At 40.6% G+C, this 17954-nt stretch overlaps 1 protein-coding gene across 1 annotated transcript in view; it reads right to left on the bottom strand.

Annotated features, from left to right (window-relative positions):
- The window catches only part of galnt14 (UDP-N-acetyl-alpha-D-galactosamine:polypeptide N-acetylgalactosaminyltransferase 14 (GalNAc-T14)), a 215375-nt gene that overhangs the window by 77395 nt on the left and 120026 nt on the right, over positions 1–17954 (bottom strand). The window contains exon 4 of the mRNA XM_040017048.1: positions 6382–6449. Coding sequence (XP_039872982.1) covers positions 6382–6449 — 68 coding nt within the window. The remainder of the gene's footprint in view (positions 1–6381; positions 6450–17954) is intronic.

Raw genomic sequence — 17954 nt, 5'->3', positions numbered from 1 at the left:
ATAACCAGATATTTAACATAATTTGACTATAAAATCAGTCATATTCATATCTGAAATCATCCACAGCATTTGTTGGGGCAGGACGAAGTAAAGCTTAAAAACAATGAGGACAGGTCAGCTTGTCTCAGCGGCAGCTGATATCTCAACCTATGGATTCAAATGGCAAACCTCATTTATGGCTCACTTTAAGCTATATTAGTCTGCCCATGATCTGCAAGCCACTTTGCAACCCAACTCTATCCCAGCTCCTCATTTCAAGCTTTTTCAACATACTGACTGTTGGCATATAAATACTCTTCCCGTTACACTATTGTTGTAATTAAGTCCTGTTTGTGGGCATTTTACGTCTTTGTACCTACCTGCTTAAGACGACTATTATACTGTATATTAACATCAGCAAAAGTAGAACATATAGACAGTCATTACCTCCTATGCAGATTAGATCCAGCTACAGCTATGCTTGCTTAATTATAAAATCTTCTTGGACATTGTCCTCAGGGGCTGTGTCCACCACAGCATACATCTCATGGACTGCCCTCTCAGCTGTTTGCAATGATAGAAACATATTTTTGATAATATGCTAAGAAATTTTTTTTTTAAAAAAAGCAGGGCATCTTTTTTCTTTCCAGATTTTTCAGTTGAAACATGTTCAACTTCTCATAAACAATTATAGCCAATGCTGTCATTTTTTAACCAGACTTCCATTTTCAGTGGCAAAAGGGTGAGTCAAATACTTCAGTGAACAAATATCACATCCTATTCACACTAGTGCTGAACAATGGGGACTTTTTACTGCTTGTATGAAAAGTTTGGCTTGCAGGACGATTTAGTTTGCAGTGGGTATAGCAGGTAAACAAAAGTCATCTAGAGTCACGGTTTTTACAAGATATTACTTCCTTGGATATTCTGTATCATAGCAACGAAAGAAATACTTCATCTTCAGATTGCTCTCAAGCACTCGCAGCTGGCATTTTTTAGCTGCCAGAAGAAAAAGAAATCTCTTTGGTGCACAGTTTAAAGCAGATCGGATGAACAGTTGTCGAGATAAGCAAAGAACACACATAGATAGATATATAGATTTATAGGACAGCTCTCTGTGGAAACATATGGCAACAATAGTTCTTGAATGAAAGAGGAGAAAGCTAAAAGTGCAAGAGGTTAGGTGGTAGTACCATAAATTATTGGATAATTATTATTATTTTTAAATAGAAGTGATATTATAAATGTATCAACTTTAGTACATCAAGAAGAAGATTTTTATGAGAGTTTATAATCTAGAGAACTGCCTCAACATAGGAACAGAGAACAAGACAGAAACATTAAGTTGATGTGCTTGAGGAAAAGTTGTTTATGATAGGTGAAATATCCTAAAACAAATCACCGCAAATAAGCAAAGGCAAGGCATTAAACTTATTGACTCACACCTGTGTGGGCGGCTGGAAAAGTTGTTTTCTCTTTGGCTATGTATATCAGCATGCATATGCACTGGTGATATGGTTGTATAAGTGTATATGCAGTATTATTAACACTGATTATCTGTCGGTAGTTGATTTGCACATCCATCTGTGGTTGTTTACTGGCATGTATCTGTCTCCACTGCTGATTGCATCTATTCACTGTTGCCTCACCTACCCCAATCATGTCTTTATAGTCTAAATCTGCTGTTATTTAACCTTCATCACTCAAGTTTTCACTTCTGTCGCTCTCAGATTGGTGAGTTAGAAAAATGTTTTAACAATTGCATGTTGAAAAAACATTGGAAAATCATGAGTTATTACTGAGACACAAAGCCTGTTCTACAAAGGTTGTACGGGTTTGGGGTTCATGTTTTAACCTCCATGTTTAAAACAACCTTTTTGTTTCTATTTGCTGTTTGGTTTGTAATTGACCAGTCAAACAGGCTAAAGTCCCCCAGTGCAGTGTGATGAATCAGAAAACACAGTTTTAAGTAAATTATAGCACAAATTATCAAAAAGCATGTTAAAGTGGGCATACAGTGTCCTCGGTGTCATGGTTGGCCCGTCACTTGTCATTCAGTCAGTCTTTTGAGACTTGTCAGTCTCAAAACATACAATGGGTGATAGCTAAAGCCATCTTTTATTTACAGTGTTTCCTAACATTGCAAACAAATGCACACATTGCATGTTGAGCATTTGAATATAGATGTTCTGTAGACTTCTTTCTTAAATGTTTTAAAAATACTGTGAAATATTTTGTATCTGCCCATGTTCATTATGAAATGTAATAATGTAGAGACAACATGAAAATTGGTTTAGCTTCTGGATTGCTTTGATTAATGATAATGGAATTAAGAAAATATAAGAAGAATATAAGAAACCTTCAATTAATCTAGCTACTGCTCAAGGCATGTTAGCATTATATTACATCCTGCTGCTCAAGGCATGCATTAAGATTTAGGCTTGGCTACGGGTTACTAAACTTGTAACAAAGATGCATAACATGTACTGTGATGCATATAGCCTAAATAAAAAAAATTAAAATGAAAAACCAACAATATCACAGGGCTTTTTAAAGAGACTCTTAGCTGTCAGTAAATGGTTAGAAAGTCGTTAATGTAATTGAATTCCTAAGAACATCTGAAATTACGATGCTTTGGGGAAATGGCTCTTGGATTTCAGAAAGTTCACAGAATTTTACTATCATCCTATCCTTAAGATGTTTTTGGGAAAACTGGCTGGAATTGCAATTTGACAAGTTGATCTTCAAAACACTCAGCTGCCACATATCGTTAAGTGAAAAATCTCCCTGCGCTGATTTTGATCTTATTCAAATTTAAGAGGGACGCTGAAGCACTCACTGTGGTTATTTTCTCTGCTACGTGCTCATTAAGCCTGAAGAGGGAAAAAAACACCTAAACACAAGTTTTTTGTTGGTGCCTCTATCATTTTCTTAAAAAATTCTTTAATTGTGACTTAAAATTATAGTGAGGAACATAACTACACTTGAAGCAGTTGAGCAGCCTTTAAGAATAAACTGTGTGTCGGTGAAACTGGAGAAAGCTGCAGGAACAAATCAAATCTTATCAGGCAGCTTTAGCTTCTCCTGAAGCTGCTGTTTCCAATGTAAACCATGTAGTGTTCAGTTGCCTGTATATTTGTGCTTTCCTTATCACTGCTTTACTCCCTGACCATAAAAACCAAAGTGCAGACACTTTTTCTGATCATATCAAAGTCTGCTGGCCAGAATTTATTTCCTAGCAGGAGTGGACAGAAAACTGAAAACTACAAACGACTGCACCTCTTAACATACTATCTCACTAGGTCTGCAGTAACATTTTGAAGCTATTTATATTTGACTTCCATTATATTCTGCTCTTGGACATACTGTAGTTTTTATTCCACTATGCTTCTATTAAAAACAAATCATATGATCCTGGAATATTAAACCATTTTACTACCCCTAGTAGTTATAATTAACTCCACTATGACCAGCTAAAGCATTAAACTGTGGCTGCATATTCATTTGACACCAATAATGATCCAGTGATTGATATATTACTTTGAATAACCCTTTTGCTTAATGAGCAATTTAATTTTTAATCTTTAGGGGAACAGTAGCAAAAATAGGTCCCTACATAAATACTCTGATCATCTCACTTTTAATTACGCAAATCAAACTGATTTATAGGACCAGGGGCCATTTAGATATTGTATTAAACATTGGACATCACATAGACGTACACATTTCTACACTGGGTTCGTTGGTCCATGACCAATTCTGGACATCTATAAAACATCCGACTTGGTCCACAATTTGGACGTCCAACCATGACCCAACCCAACCTATGATGTTCAACATTTCAGACTGGATCATTTTTTGGGACGTCATGTGAACGTCTATAACAGGTGCAGGGAGCTTACATGGTTAAGTAATGTACGATTTTTTTTATTTACAAATATCAACATTGTTGTTATCAACATGACACGTGAATACAGATTGTTTATAAACAAACACAATTTCTCACGTGTTAGCTTATTGATTTTTTTTTTATTTGACATTTTTTAACTGGTTTATTTATTTTAATTAATCAACTTTTTTTTGTAACCAGGCTAAAACTGTTGAAATCAATGTTAAAATGTAAAATAATAATAGTATTTAGTATTTAGAAAAATGTTGGAATTCCTTTTAAAAGGAGTACACTGTGTTTAATAAGTTTAAAAGACCACTTGCATTATAAATGGTTTGTTTTTATTTTAGTGAGGCTGGTTTTATTTTGAAGAGGAACTTTTAAAGGACATCTCTGCGACATCACTTTGTGAGTATATAGGCAATATAAAGGATTCAAATCATGGTTTTTGATAAACAAATTTTCCATAGACTCACTTCTTTCTGTGTGATTAACCATGTTTTTAATTTATAGGATGCCAATTAATGGACATCATGCATTTTGTCCACACTTTAAAAATGCCACCTTAAATTACTTCATAAATTAAATCAACAAACAGGACTTTGAGAGTAGAGTTTTAAGCTTAGGCTTAGTAGTCCAGACTTGTCTAAGTAACTGCTTGAACTACATTAGATTCCAGTGTCTGCAATACTGTCATACTTGGCTCTTACCCTAGATGAGATGAGTAAATGGCCTGTATTTGTATAGCGCTTTTACTAGTCCCCCCATTCACACACTGGTGGAGGCAAGCTACAGTTGTAGCCACAGCTGCCCTGGAGCAGACTGACAGAAGCGAGGCTGCCATATCGCGCCATCGGCCCTTCTGGCCAACACCAGTAGGCGGTAGGGGAAGTGTCTTGCCCAAGGACACAACGACCGAGACTGTCCGAGCCGGGGCTCGAACCGGCAACCTTCCGATTACAAGGCGAACTCCCAACTCTTGAGCCACGATCGCCCCAAACTCAGACACTCACTACTATTTTATTTTAAGGATTATCAAATTACAGTTACTAAAAAAAACCTCAATACTATCATTTCTTGGTAATCAAATACATAAAACATCATATGACACTATATATTTTGTTGATTAATTTCCATTTGGTACTCTAGCATGTATTTGGGGCAGCAGCAGGACTCATATGCATTAATTAAAAATAAAAATTAGTTTTCAATATCACACATAGATACACGGGTGCAGGGGGGCAATATCAATATCTGGCATTTCAACCTTGCTAATGGAAAAGCTGGAGACTGAAGCTCCAACCATCCAGTTAGTCCCAATTTAAGGGAGAAAGAGCTAACTCAATGGTATAAACAGAGCAAAATATATTAGGTGCCCAATACACACAAACAATACTTATGTGGATCAAATCATAGTTGATTTTGGACTTTTCATTGGATTTGTTCATTTGTTGACTATATTACTCCATCCACGACCTACGAGAAGAGGGGATGCTGTAAACATGGCCTTGTTCTAACTTTTTTTAGATGTGTTGCTTTCATCAAATTCAAAATGGGCTTATTTGTTTTTTTTTAAATGGCACAGTTTAAACCTTTAATATTTGATATATATAATATGATAATGATTTTTCTATGATCTATTGTGAATAAGGGTCGTGAGGGATTGCTAGAAGTTGCCTGCTGTTGCTATTGCTTGTCACTAAATGGTGGTAGTTTGTTTCAAAGACGCCAAATTATCTGCAAACACTCTCCAACCACTTGCCAAGCAGTAGTGAAACTGTAAAGAGTGTGATGCAAAGCAGAATCAGAGACCTTTGCCTTCAAAGTAAAAGTTGCACGTTTTTAAATGGGGTGGTATCAGAGGTGAGGCACATCTTTTACTTTGAAGGTGAACACACTCACTTTCTGTTTTGAATCAAATTTCTTTTTATTTTTTGAATGTTACAACTGCTTGGTGGTTTGAGGGCATGATATTGTCTTTTAACAAACTTTGGGCAATCTGCTAGTGACCAAAGCAACAACGACGACAGCCAGCAACCACTCAGCCACTAAAGCCTATTCCTTAAAAATCTGTCCACAGACAGATATAAAAACAATGTTACTTGTGAATTCTTGTTCTAGTTACAAAGAGAAAACAATGGCAAGCCGTTGTGGCTGATAAATATCCTTAGAGTCTGATGAATCAAAATCTCTTAATCTAAATAAACGTTTTCCGGTCTGTTTGATATAGTCCACTAGGACCTTTTGAACCTCTGGAGATGGACTGGGCACATCTGTGGACGAGATAGTGTTCACACTGTGAACGGGTCTCCTTTCTGACCCAGAACGGAGTTTCTTCTCTTTTTTTTTTAACTCCATTTTAATCCTGAAGCTGTGGACCCAGCTGCTGTGGACACATTCCTCCCTGTGACCTGTTTTGTAGGTCTCATCTTTGTTATCTCTGACCTGGAAGAAACCAGGCATGTGTATATTTGCAGTGTGTATATGAATGTGTGTGTCCAGCTGCAGCTCACCGTTGTCACTGAAGTCGTCCACCAGAATGATCTCATAGATGAGATGAACCGGGGTCCTGTTTAAAACACTGGAGAGAAGACAAAAAAAAAAGTGATTTAAAATATTAGTCAGTTTGCACAAACATAAATAAGCATTCAAAACAAATGCATAAATGCATGGCAAAAGCTGACAAGTAAATGCCAACCTGCAGTGATGCAAACACACACTCAGGTGCTCATGAATCCATTATGTACGCAGCACACGCCATACGAAACAACATATTGAAAATGTCAGCCCAAATTCCTGTTATGAAAATGTATGACGTGTCGCCTCTAAAAAAACTATTTCATTAAAGAGGAAGATTGAAACATAAAAAATTCATAACTTTTACTGGAAGAAAATGAGAAAATGTGTTTTGTTCTGGGTGGGTTTCTGCTCCATTTTATTTCATTATTTCTACCGTTCAATAGCCTCTGCATTCATCATGTCCTCTGGAGAAGTGTAAAAAAAAGGGAGAAAAGGCGGGATGAATGAATGTGGGACAGGGAGTGAAGAAATGAGAGGATGGAGTAGATAAAAAAAGAGGATAGAAAAGTGAAAGAAATGAAAAGAGAAAAATCAGGGAGGAAGAAGAGAAGAACAGAAGTATGGTAAGGGGAAGACAGGGAGTGAAGGTAAAAAGGTACAAGAAAGTACATGAAAGATGAACAAGTAGAAAATCGATGGCTGAGGATCACGGTTGAGGGAACGGGGCAGAGGAAGAAAGGAAAGATAAAACAAAATATTAAAAAAGCAATAGGGAGAGACTGAAGAGTGTAAATGAAAAGGGGAAAAGAAGGAAAGGTGAGAAGAAAGGAACCAAATGAGACAGAAAAAAGGTGAAATGGAATGAGAAAGGAAAGAGATCTGTTCCTTCTTCATATTTATCCTGTTCCAAAGGATGAATATGAGAAAGAGATACAGGCAGGGGCGGAAAGATACGAGGATGAAGAGAGAGCAGGAATGGGAAGGGGGAGTAAGTGGGGAAAAGGGTGAGAAAGTTTAAATGTGAAAATTAAAGGGAGACGAGGGAAGAAAAGAGCTAAAGGAGGGGTGAGCAAGCATAAAGGAGGGAAAAAAGGAAATCAAACTGAATTGACAGGTAAAAAAGGATAGATAGAGGAAAGAAAAATGGGGGGAAGGAGGAGGAAATGAGTAGGAGGGTTGTCACTTGATTGAGACTAAAAACAGGGAGGTACTGTGTATGGAGAAGAATGGCAGAGGTGAAAATTAGCAAGAGACTAGTGAGGGATGGATGGAGGAAAGGTTGGTAATGTAGAGGGAGGAGGAGTGGAGAGAACCTGTGTCTCTGGGGCACTGGACCCCATCAGGAGGAGTTATGGATGCTTGGAGGTAGAGGGTAGGAGAGGTGGGGCAAGATAAAATATAATGAGGGAGGGGGGAAAGAGAGAGAGGGGGTCAGGGAGAGATATGGCAGGATAGTAAGGGAGACAAATAACCCTGATGCAAACTCTCTCTTGCTCTCTCTCTGTGGGCTGAGGGCCGATCAGGAGAGATGGATGAATGGATTGATGGATGAGATGGAGAAGAGGGGGAGGAGAAGGAAAGGTGTGGAGCAGGAAAATAAATGAAAGAGGGAGAGACAAGTGGAATCAAGATGGAGGGGAAAATAAAGACGGTGAGATGAGGTGATCAAGTAGAAAGAAAATAGTGCATTTATCGCATTAGTTCCCATTAAATCACCCTGTATCCATCTATGCATCTATCTATGAAACAGATATGAATGAAAGGACACAAATCTCTTTTCCTTCTCTCGCTACAACTTTTCTTCTCCCTTTCACAACCTCCAATTCCTCTCACTAGCTTCCATCTACGCAAACACACACAGACACACACAGACCCACACACACACAGGAGTTCCCATTCTCTGGTTCACAGGCCACTAGCTATGAGGCTTAACCTCCCCTCAGGCGTGCTGAGGGAGAAGCTATCTTCAGCTCACAGAAAATATTATCACCGCTGACAATACCGCAGTCGGCTGCCACAGAATAGCAGCTCTATATCTGCGCCGCTCATTTCCAACACTCTATATATCAGTTTTAGCTGAGAATTTTTTGAAAAATTTTCATTACCTACAGCCGCCATTTGGAGGGTGCTTTCATCCAAAGTGCCTTAAGAGCATGCATTTTTAAAGAGTGGCAGGTGTGGGGCCCCGTGGGAATTTAACCCCACTCTCTGGCAGTGATAGCACTGATCTTAAATGGGTGCTACTGTATGACTGCCAGGGGGGTTCAATTCCCACAGGAGCCATGTATAGAGGCTGAGAGCGTTCATGCTCTCAGCGTAGAGCGAGGCACTTTGAATAAAAGTGATAAAAGCTTCCTCTGAAATACGTATCTGTGAAACAACAAAATGAAAACAATGTTAAGCAAGAAGAGATATTTAATAAATTCAAATTTCAAATTCAAATTTTATTTGTCACACACACAACCATACACAGTATGACATGGGGGTGAAATGCTTGTAGCTGTACAATGCCCGACCATTAAATGACAGAAAAAAAGGTTTTACAATATTTACAATTTAGAGGTTACTACAAAATTTACAAATTAACTTAGGAATTTACAGTAAAGAATGTGCAAATAGCAGAAGAGATTATAAAGATTATAAAGATTATAAATTATAGGAATTATAGGATTATAGGAAATGTGTGGTGGTGCGTGTGGTGATGTGATGTGTGTGAGAGTCCAGTCCTACACCTGGTTCAGGGCCCGAATAGCCTGGGGGAAGAAGCTCCTCCTCATTCTCTCTGTTTTGGCCTTAAGGGAGCGGAGGCGCTTCCCAGACCTCAACAGTGAGAAGAGTCCATTGTTGGGATGGGAGAGGTCCATCATAATCTTCCTAGCTTTGGTCTTGCATCGCTCGGTGTAGATGGACAGCAGGTCAGAGAGCTCTGATTGAATGATGCGTTCGGCTGAGCGCACCACTCTTTGCAGATCTCGTCTGTCCTGCTTGGTGCTGTTCCCAAACCAGGTGCAGATGTTTGCCGTCAGGACGCTCTCGATGGTGCAGGAGTAGAAGTTCTTGAGCACCTTCAGTGGCAGATGGAAGTCTCTAAGTCTTCTGAGGAAGAAGAGACGCTGACGGGCTTTCTTAACCAGGGTGTTGATGTGGCAGGACCATGACAGGTCCTGAGTGATGTGGACACCCAGGTATCGGAAACTGTCCACTCTCTCCACTGGCGTGCCACTGATGATGAGGGGTTTGTAATTCCTCGCCTGCTTTGTAGTGAAGTCCACGATCAGCTCCTTAGTCTTACTGATGTTTAGGAGGAGGTTATTCTCCTGGCACCAGGTCTCCAGGTTCCTAATCTCCTCCAGGTAGGCCGTCTCGATGTTGTCGGAGATCAGGCCCACAACAGCAGTGTCGTCAGCAAACTTGACAATGGAGGTGGTGTCTGATGTGGTTACACAGTCATAAGTGTACAGTGAGTACAGCAGGGGGCTTAAAACACAGCCCTGAGGTGCTCCAGTGCTGAGTGAGATGGAGGGGGAGACTTGTTTTCCCACCCTCACTGATTGGGGTCTGTCTGTGAGGAAGTTGAGGATCCACTGACACAGTGATGAGCTGAGTCCTAGATCCGTCAACTTGGTGAAAAGCTTAGAGGGAATTATTGTGTTGAATGCTGAACTCCTTCTGCCAGTGTTCAGGTGACTCAGGGATGTGTGGAGCAGGTGAGATATGGCATCGTCTGTGGAACGATTAGTCCGGTAAGCAAACTGAAGTGAGTCGATGGTGGCAGGAAGTGAAGAAGTGATGTGATCTCTCATCAGTCTTTCAAAACACTTCACCACAATTGAAGTCAGTGCTACTGGACGGTAGTCATTGTGGCAAGCGGGCTGTTGTTTCTTTGGAACAGGAACAATAATGGACTGTTTGAAGCACGTGGGAACCACAGCTTGGGCCAGGGAGAGGTTGAAGATCTCCGTGAACACCGGTGCTAGCTGGTCAGCGCAGGCTCTCAGGACCCGGCCAGGGATTGCATCTGGTCCTGCTGCCTTCCTGGTGTTCACCCTCCTGAAGGTGTTCCTCACGGCATGCTCTGTGATGATGAATGCATTTTCTTCACTGGTGCACTCCGAGCGCGCGCAGCCATTTGTTGTTTTAATTGCTGCGGCATCGAAGCGAGCATAAAACGTGTTCAGCTCATCAGCCAGTGAAGCATCGGCATTCATCATTGAAGAAGCTGGTCGTTTATAGTCCATTATAGTCCGCAGTCCTTTCCACAGGCTCCTAGAGTCGCACTGTCGTAGCTGTGACTCTAGTTTTTCCCCGTAGCTCTGCTTTGCCTTTCTGACCGCACTGCGCACGTTGTAAGACGCAGCCTTGTATAGGTCCATATTACCGGAGACGAGCCCTTCATTGCAGGCAGCGGTGCGTGATCTCAGAGCGTCGCAGATGTTTTTATCCACCCACGGCTTCTGGTTGGGAAACGTTCGGATGATAGTTCTTTCTGCTGTGTCATCCGCTAGTTTCCCGATAAATCCCACAACCGCTTCCGTAAACATGTTGATGTCATCAGAGCTGTGCCGAAACATGTCCCAGTCTGCGTCATCCAGTGCGTCCTGCAGCGCGGCCACTGATTGGTCCGTCCAGCAAGCGACCTCCCTCCTGATTGGTGGTTGCTGCTTTAGCCTTTGTTTGTAAGCAGGCATGAGGAAGATGGCGGCATGGTCCTATTTACCAAATGCTGGCAGGGGCTGAGCCTTGTAAGAGTTCTTGAACGGGGTGTAGCAGTGGTCTAATGTCCTAGTGCCCCGGGTGGGGCAGTTGATGTGCTGGTGAAGGTTGTGAAATGTCCGCTTGAGATTCACTCTGTTAAAATCTCCCATAACAATGAGTGCGGCATCTTGGTGAAGTGTTTGTTGATGTGTGAGAGCCGCATGTAGCTCACATAAGGCAGTGTCCGAGTCCGCGTGAGGCGGAATGTAAACAGTGCAGGCAATGACCGCAGTGAATTCCCGAGGGAGATAGAAAGGGCGACATTTAACGATCAAAAGTTCCAGATTGGGCGAGCAAGAGCGTGTGAGTGGGGAGATGTTTGTGCTGTCGCACCATCTGTTGTTCACCATCAAACACACTCCACCACCTCTCTTCTTCCCCGACTCCATTGTCCTGTCCATGTGGTAAACCGAAAAGAATCCCGTCGGCTGCACGGCGTGGTCTGGTATCGCTGGGTTCAGCCAAGTCTTGGTGAAGTAGAGGAGGTTGCAGTCCCGAATGTCTCTCTGGAACTTGATTCTGGCTCTGAGGTCATCAAGCTTGTTCTCGATGGATTTAAAATTGGCTAGCAGGATACTGGGCATGGGTGCGCGGTGTGCGCGAGCCCGTAGCCTGTTCCTGATGCCGGCTTGTTTACCTTGAGGCCGTCGCTTAGGGTCGCGTCCTTTGTTCTCTCTCAGGATCTCCTTTGGCCAGGTTGGGTCCGGAGTTAAACATGGTGAAATGTTCGTGTATTGTAGACCAATAGAAACCAAATTGTCTCTACTGTAGCGAATTTGTGTATTTTGCATGATGCCCATGCAAGATTATGGCAGATATAGCAAAAAGTGACGAAAAACTGCAAAAAGAGGAGAAGTTGGGGCAGAGCATCCAGCACGGCAGCCGACCTCACCGGCGCCATTTTGTATTGTCAGCGTATAAGCAAAAAGACATTCTGTTGCTATTTCATCAGCACATTACAGAAGATTGATTATCAGGCTAAACAGAATGCACATCCTGTTTGCTAATGACTTCACTGATCAGGTAATGTCTGGAGAAATTTAGGTCCAAAGACTGTTTGTGTCATGGTCCGGAGTCTGTGACTCCGTGTTTATGTTAAGTTTATTATTATTTTGTGGTTTTGTTTATTTTGGGTTTTTGTACTCTCCTGTTTCACGTTTCATGGTCCTATGTTCTGTGTCCCCCAGTCTGTGTTAAGTGTGTTTCCTGTTTTATTTTGAAGGTTCGTGTCTTTTGTCAGTGTTTTTACAGGGTGGGCCATTTATATGGATACACCGTAATAACATGGGCATGGATGGTTATATTAAAGTCCTGTGGCATATTAGTATATGTGAGGGGGCAAACTCCTCAAGATGGGTGGTGACCATGGTGGCCATTTAGAAGTCGGCCATCTTGGATACAACTTTTGTTTTCTCAATAGGAAGAGGGCCATGTGATACATCAAACTTATTGGTAATGTCACAAGAAAAACAATGGTGTGCTTGGTTTCAACGTAACTTAATTCTTTCATGAGTTATTTACAAGTTTCTGACCACTTGTAAAATGTGTTCAATGTGCTGCCCATTGTGTTGGATTGTCAATGCAACCCTCTTCTCCCACTCTTCACACACTGATAGCAACACCGCAGGAGAAATGCCAGCACAGGCATCCACTATCCGTAGTTTCAGGTGCTGCACATCTCGTATCTTCACACCATAGACAATTGCCTTCAGATGACCCCAAAGATAAAAGTCTACGGGGTCAGATCAGGAGACCTTGGGGGCCAATTAACTGGCCCACGATGACCAATCCACTTTCCAGGAAACTGTTCATCTAGGAATGCTCGGACCTGGCACCCATAATGTGGTGGTGCACCATCTTGCTGGAAAAACTCAGGGAACGTGCCAGCTTCAGTGCATAAAGAGGGAAACACATCATCATGTAGCAATTCCAAATATCCAGTGGCCTTGAGGTTTCCATTGATGAAGAATGGACCCACTGTCGTTGTACCCCATATACCACACCAAACCATCACTTTTGTTGTTCCAACAGTCTTGGAGGGATCCATCCAATGTGGGTTAGTGTCAGACCAATAGCGGTGGTTTTGTTTGTTAACTTCACATTACCAATAAGTTTGATGTGTCACATGGCCCTCTTCCTATTGAAAAAACAAAACTTGTATCCAAGATGGCCGACTTCTAAATGGCCACCGTGGTCACCACCCATCTTGAGGAGTTTGCCCCCTCACACATACTAATGTGCCACAAACAGGACTTTAATATCACCAACCATTCCCATGTTATTACGGTGTATCCATATAAATGGCCCACCCTGTATTTCACTCCCCTTGTCTTGTTATGTCCAATTACTCCCAGCCATGCCTCCCTCCTGTTTCCCATTTCCTGATTGCCCTATGTGTATTTAAGCCCTATGTTTTTTCGTGTGTGTTGCTGGTTCGTCTGCGTATCTGCCTCCATTGTCTCTCCGTGTCTCCCTACGTCTCTGGGTTTGGTTCTAGGTTTGTTTCGTTAGTTGTTCCGGTTTAGTTTATTCCCGTCTCGCCGTTTCTGTTTGTTTTTATTCCTTCTTACTTAATAAAGTTCACTCTCGTCAAAAGCTGCATCTTGGGTCCTAATCTACAACTCCACACATCTGCCACGCCGGACATAATAGTTTGAGTCTTTGATCATGTCAGCTCTTTGTTTTCATGTCCCACCCCTAACCTTCCTATATTACACCCTGTCCGAAGCTCTGGGTTGAGTTATGACAGAATGACTGTTGGATAACAGCCTGCAGTTATTTGTTGTACTTTCAACAAGTATTACACAGGTTACCTGAGCAATACTAGTCTATTCTTCTCTGCTTGGACCTTGGTCTTCAGTTCACCCCAAAGATTTGCAGTGGGATCAAGTAAAGGCTTTGTTTATGCCCCTTCGTAGCTAATCAGGAGCAATGTATGCTTTGGGTTGTTGTCATACTGGAAGAAAAAGTGCCGATCCAGACCCAGTTTTGCTGATGACAGTTTGAGGTTGTCTTTCAAAATCTTTACATATCCTTCTGTTATCACGATTCCTTCTGCCTTAACAAGATTCCCAGTTCCAGATGCAATGATGCATCCCCAAAGCATAACACTCCCAACACTGTGTTTCACTATGGGGACAGTGGTTTTAGTGTTGTATGCTTCTCTCTTCTTTCTCCAAACATAAGCAGTCTTGATGGCCAAAGAGTTCTGCTTTCGTCCCATCGGACCAAAGGACGCTCTTCTGGTATGCATAATCTTTCTCCAGATTGTCCTTAGCATACTTCAATCTGGCTTGAAAGTGTTCCTAAATTTATTGATAATACTTCTCACTCCAGTCCTTGTACCTTAACCCTGGGAAAGCTTTGCATATCCATCTCCTGCTTTATGAGCATTAACGATTTTTTTAGTCCCCTCTGATTTCTTTTGTTTATGGTATGATGCTTTCGAGCAACAGCTCAAACTCTTGCTTAAGTTTTTTACTGTGTGTAAAGTAGAAGATAATCCTCTGTCTTAACTTAATTTTACAAGTTTTGAGCATTACAAAGTTAAAGTCCATTATTGCCCACCAGTGATTTGTGCATTCTTTGCTAAAATCTGAACAAAAATTTGAAACTTCATAAGGGAATAATCATTTTGGTCTCATCTGTACTTTCCTAGACCCACTCACTGTCTCTGTAAGGTCAAAGTATTCTGTACTATTCTGTATTCTGTGTGTGAATGTGAGAGTGAATGAATAGTGGCATTGTAAAGCGCTTTGGGTGCCTTGAAAAGCGTTATATAAATCCAATCCATTATTACTATCAACAAACATGCAGCAGATGGTGAAGCAGGACTTATATTCATCTTCAAAACTCTCTTCTCACCTAGAAATGTCTTTAAATTTAGTGAGAAAATAAACATAATTTGGTAACAACAAAAAAAGAAGATTCCAAATTAGAACTAAAGCTTGAGCCACATCAAAGTCGTAGATATCAGTCTGTGGTGTACGTACTCATTGATACAAACACTCAGTCCACACTTCACCTTGACCACTAACTTTGTAAAATTCTCAAAAGCCTTGTTTAGTTTCAGGTATTAAACCATTAAACCATCCTTGTTTCTGCACTAAAACCTCTCCAGGAAATGTGTTTCTGAACATGTGAAGTAAATACAAAACCTCCTTCAGGTTTTAGATTGTCTCGCCTCTCTACTGCTCAGGGTTTTATACACAGCTGAGAAGTGATGCTTTCAACTTTTGGGAACTCGATTTCTTCTGCTCCATTGGTTACAGTAAAAACACACTGCCACTCTTTCCTTCATGTGAATGGGGTCTGTGTTATATTTGAACTGTAAATCAGCTGAAGAATGTTTCCCGTTACCTATTATTTTTTCTACAGTTAGAAGTTAAGAAGTTAATTAGTTTAGTTAGTTTTAACTACTATCAGGCTTTGCTTACATCAAAATTCTCCTGTTTTCCTCTGTGGAGCTTTCACCTTTTCTCCCTCTCTCTCATGCTTCAGCTTGGTTACCTCCCTCCTCCTTCCAAACTCTCTCTGCCTGATTGCTTAGCTGACAGCCGGCTCTTCTGTCCTCTAGCTTGCTGGAGTAATTCATCACTCTTTTTTTCCCCCACCTCTGAATCTACCTATCTTTCCATTCATCCACATCTTCCTCCAGCCTATTTCTCTATCAAGGTCTCTGACAGCAATGAAAATTTTTTCCTATGGATGTCAAATATCTCTTAAAGTATTTTGTACATCCACACAGTATTAAAATATGTGGTATTAAATGCTGATGCATCTTTTTTTTAAAACAGTATACTTTGCCCTTTTCACTGCATCTTAAATCCATCTGTAGGAAATCTCTCTCTTGGAACGAATTCCTGATTCAGCCACTCAATATGTTCTGTTCTGTCTAGCCACCAGTGATGCATTATGCTATATATCTGTACCCAGTAAATACTGTCTCATCAGTGCTGATCTATCACTATACATCTGAATCTATCAGCCTTAGTCTGAAATCAAAGTGCTAGTTTGTCCACATTAAATAAAGTCTTGTCCCCGCTAATTTGCAGAAATCTATTTTGATATTCACTAATTACATTCTCATTATGACTGTTTATTTAGAGGATGCTGTATGTATAAGCTCATCAGTGTTAATCTAATGCCTCACAGACGCAATGAATGGTATCTAGATGGAATAGCATCTCATTACTAATGATCTGTAATGTTACAGTATCATTTACATGATAAGTCTCGTCAAAGATTATTCTGAGCTGATACGGATATCAAATGCATTTATCTTGGAAATGCCCTTTATTCAGCAATGTTAAATTCTTGTAGTCAAAAAACAATTTTCCATCTGCAGGAACTTATATCTGGTACTATGGCTCTGCTCAGAATAAAACAGGTATATATGCAATTGATTAAGTCAGAAACAGCATGAAAAGGAGTAGCTATATGGGTTCCAAAGTGGCTTGCAGATGTGGAGCAGCTGTGGGCAAGCTTATCATGATCCCTTGAGTGATTCTTTGTGGTCTGCTTAAAGTAATGCTATGCTTAAGCCTGCCTAAAATACTTTAGGGAACTAGGCACACATCTTTGTGTCAACTCCAGCCCACAGACAGACCAACATGGAAACATTATTAGAGATACAGTCACATGAAAGAGTTTTCAATGGACTCTATACAGTGAGTACACCCTTACTACTTCCATATGAATTCAAAGGGTAAGTAGAAGCGATGTGCAGCTAATCAAATGCAACTGTTTAATTGATCATCAAGTCCGACTCCTGCTATAAAGAGTTTTGGCAGCTTTACTGTAGCGTTTAGGAGTGAGGTAGCACAACCCCATAATCTTGACAGGAGTGAATGTCCAGCAAATTTCCCCAAAGGTCAGAAAAGCTGTGCAAACCTAAGAGAAACTGAGAAAAACAAAACAAAACCAAAAAAAAAAAAAACCCTACACTATACAGGCCTACAGTTTGCATATAAAATTTTAAAGTTCATGACGATTAATGCCAAATTTGGCAAAAAGTAAACACATCACATCAACATAAACAACAACATAAACCCCTCATACCAACTGTCAAGCATGGTGCTGGAGGGGTGATGACTTCGGGCTTGAACCTGAACACCTTGCAGTCATTGAACAGACCATGAACTCCTCTGCTAAAGCTCAAATCTAACTGGATCATGCAACAGGACATAGTGGCTGAAGAAGTAAGGAATTTGGTGTTACTATAGCCCAGTAAAGTCCTGACCTGATTGAAAATTTAAGGCCAAATTGTGCAAAAACAAACACTAAAAAACTCATATAGAAAATGATTACTTCATGTTACTGGTGCTAGAAGGTATACTTAGTAGTTAGTCTACTTAGTTTTTTACAGGACTGCACGGAGTCCACTGAGAAATTTCTATTTAACTTGACTGCATGTGTTGAAATCACAATTACAAACAAAAACATATATTTGCCTGTCAAACAAGCAATAAAAAAAACATTTTAAATACAGACTGTTTGTATCTAAAATAATGTTTACGTATTGGGTATTTCTATATACTAAAAACACGTGGGTTTCCTTATCTATGAAAATGCTTTAGCCCAAAATGAAAGGGATAATGATTCAGGTAGAAGTATGTGACAAAGAGCCAACAGAGTGGGAGGAAGGATTTCGTAAAACAGCAAAGTTGCAGAAGGAGGCAGAGACTATAAATCTGCCTCGTCCTCCTCCTAATAAATCCTGAGTGATCAGTTCTAAAGGAAGTGTTCTGGACTCTTTACTGTGCATTTTTTAGGACCACTGAATCAGAAAGTGCTGAGCTGGTGCTGATCT

This window comes from Simochromis diagramma, unplaced genomic scaffold, assembly GCF_900408965.1.
Source record: "Simochromis diagramma unplaced genomic scaffold, fSimDia1.1 OVJJ01000802.1, whole genome shotgun sequence".
Taxonomy (NCBI): Eukaryota; Metazoa; Chordata; class Actinopteri; order Cichliformes; family Cichlidae; genus Simochromis; species Simochromis diagramma.
This window is presented reverse-complemented; position numbering and strand designations above follow the sequence as displayed.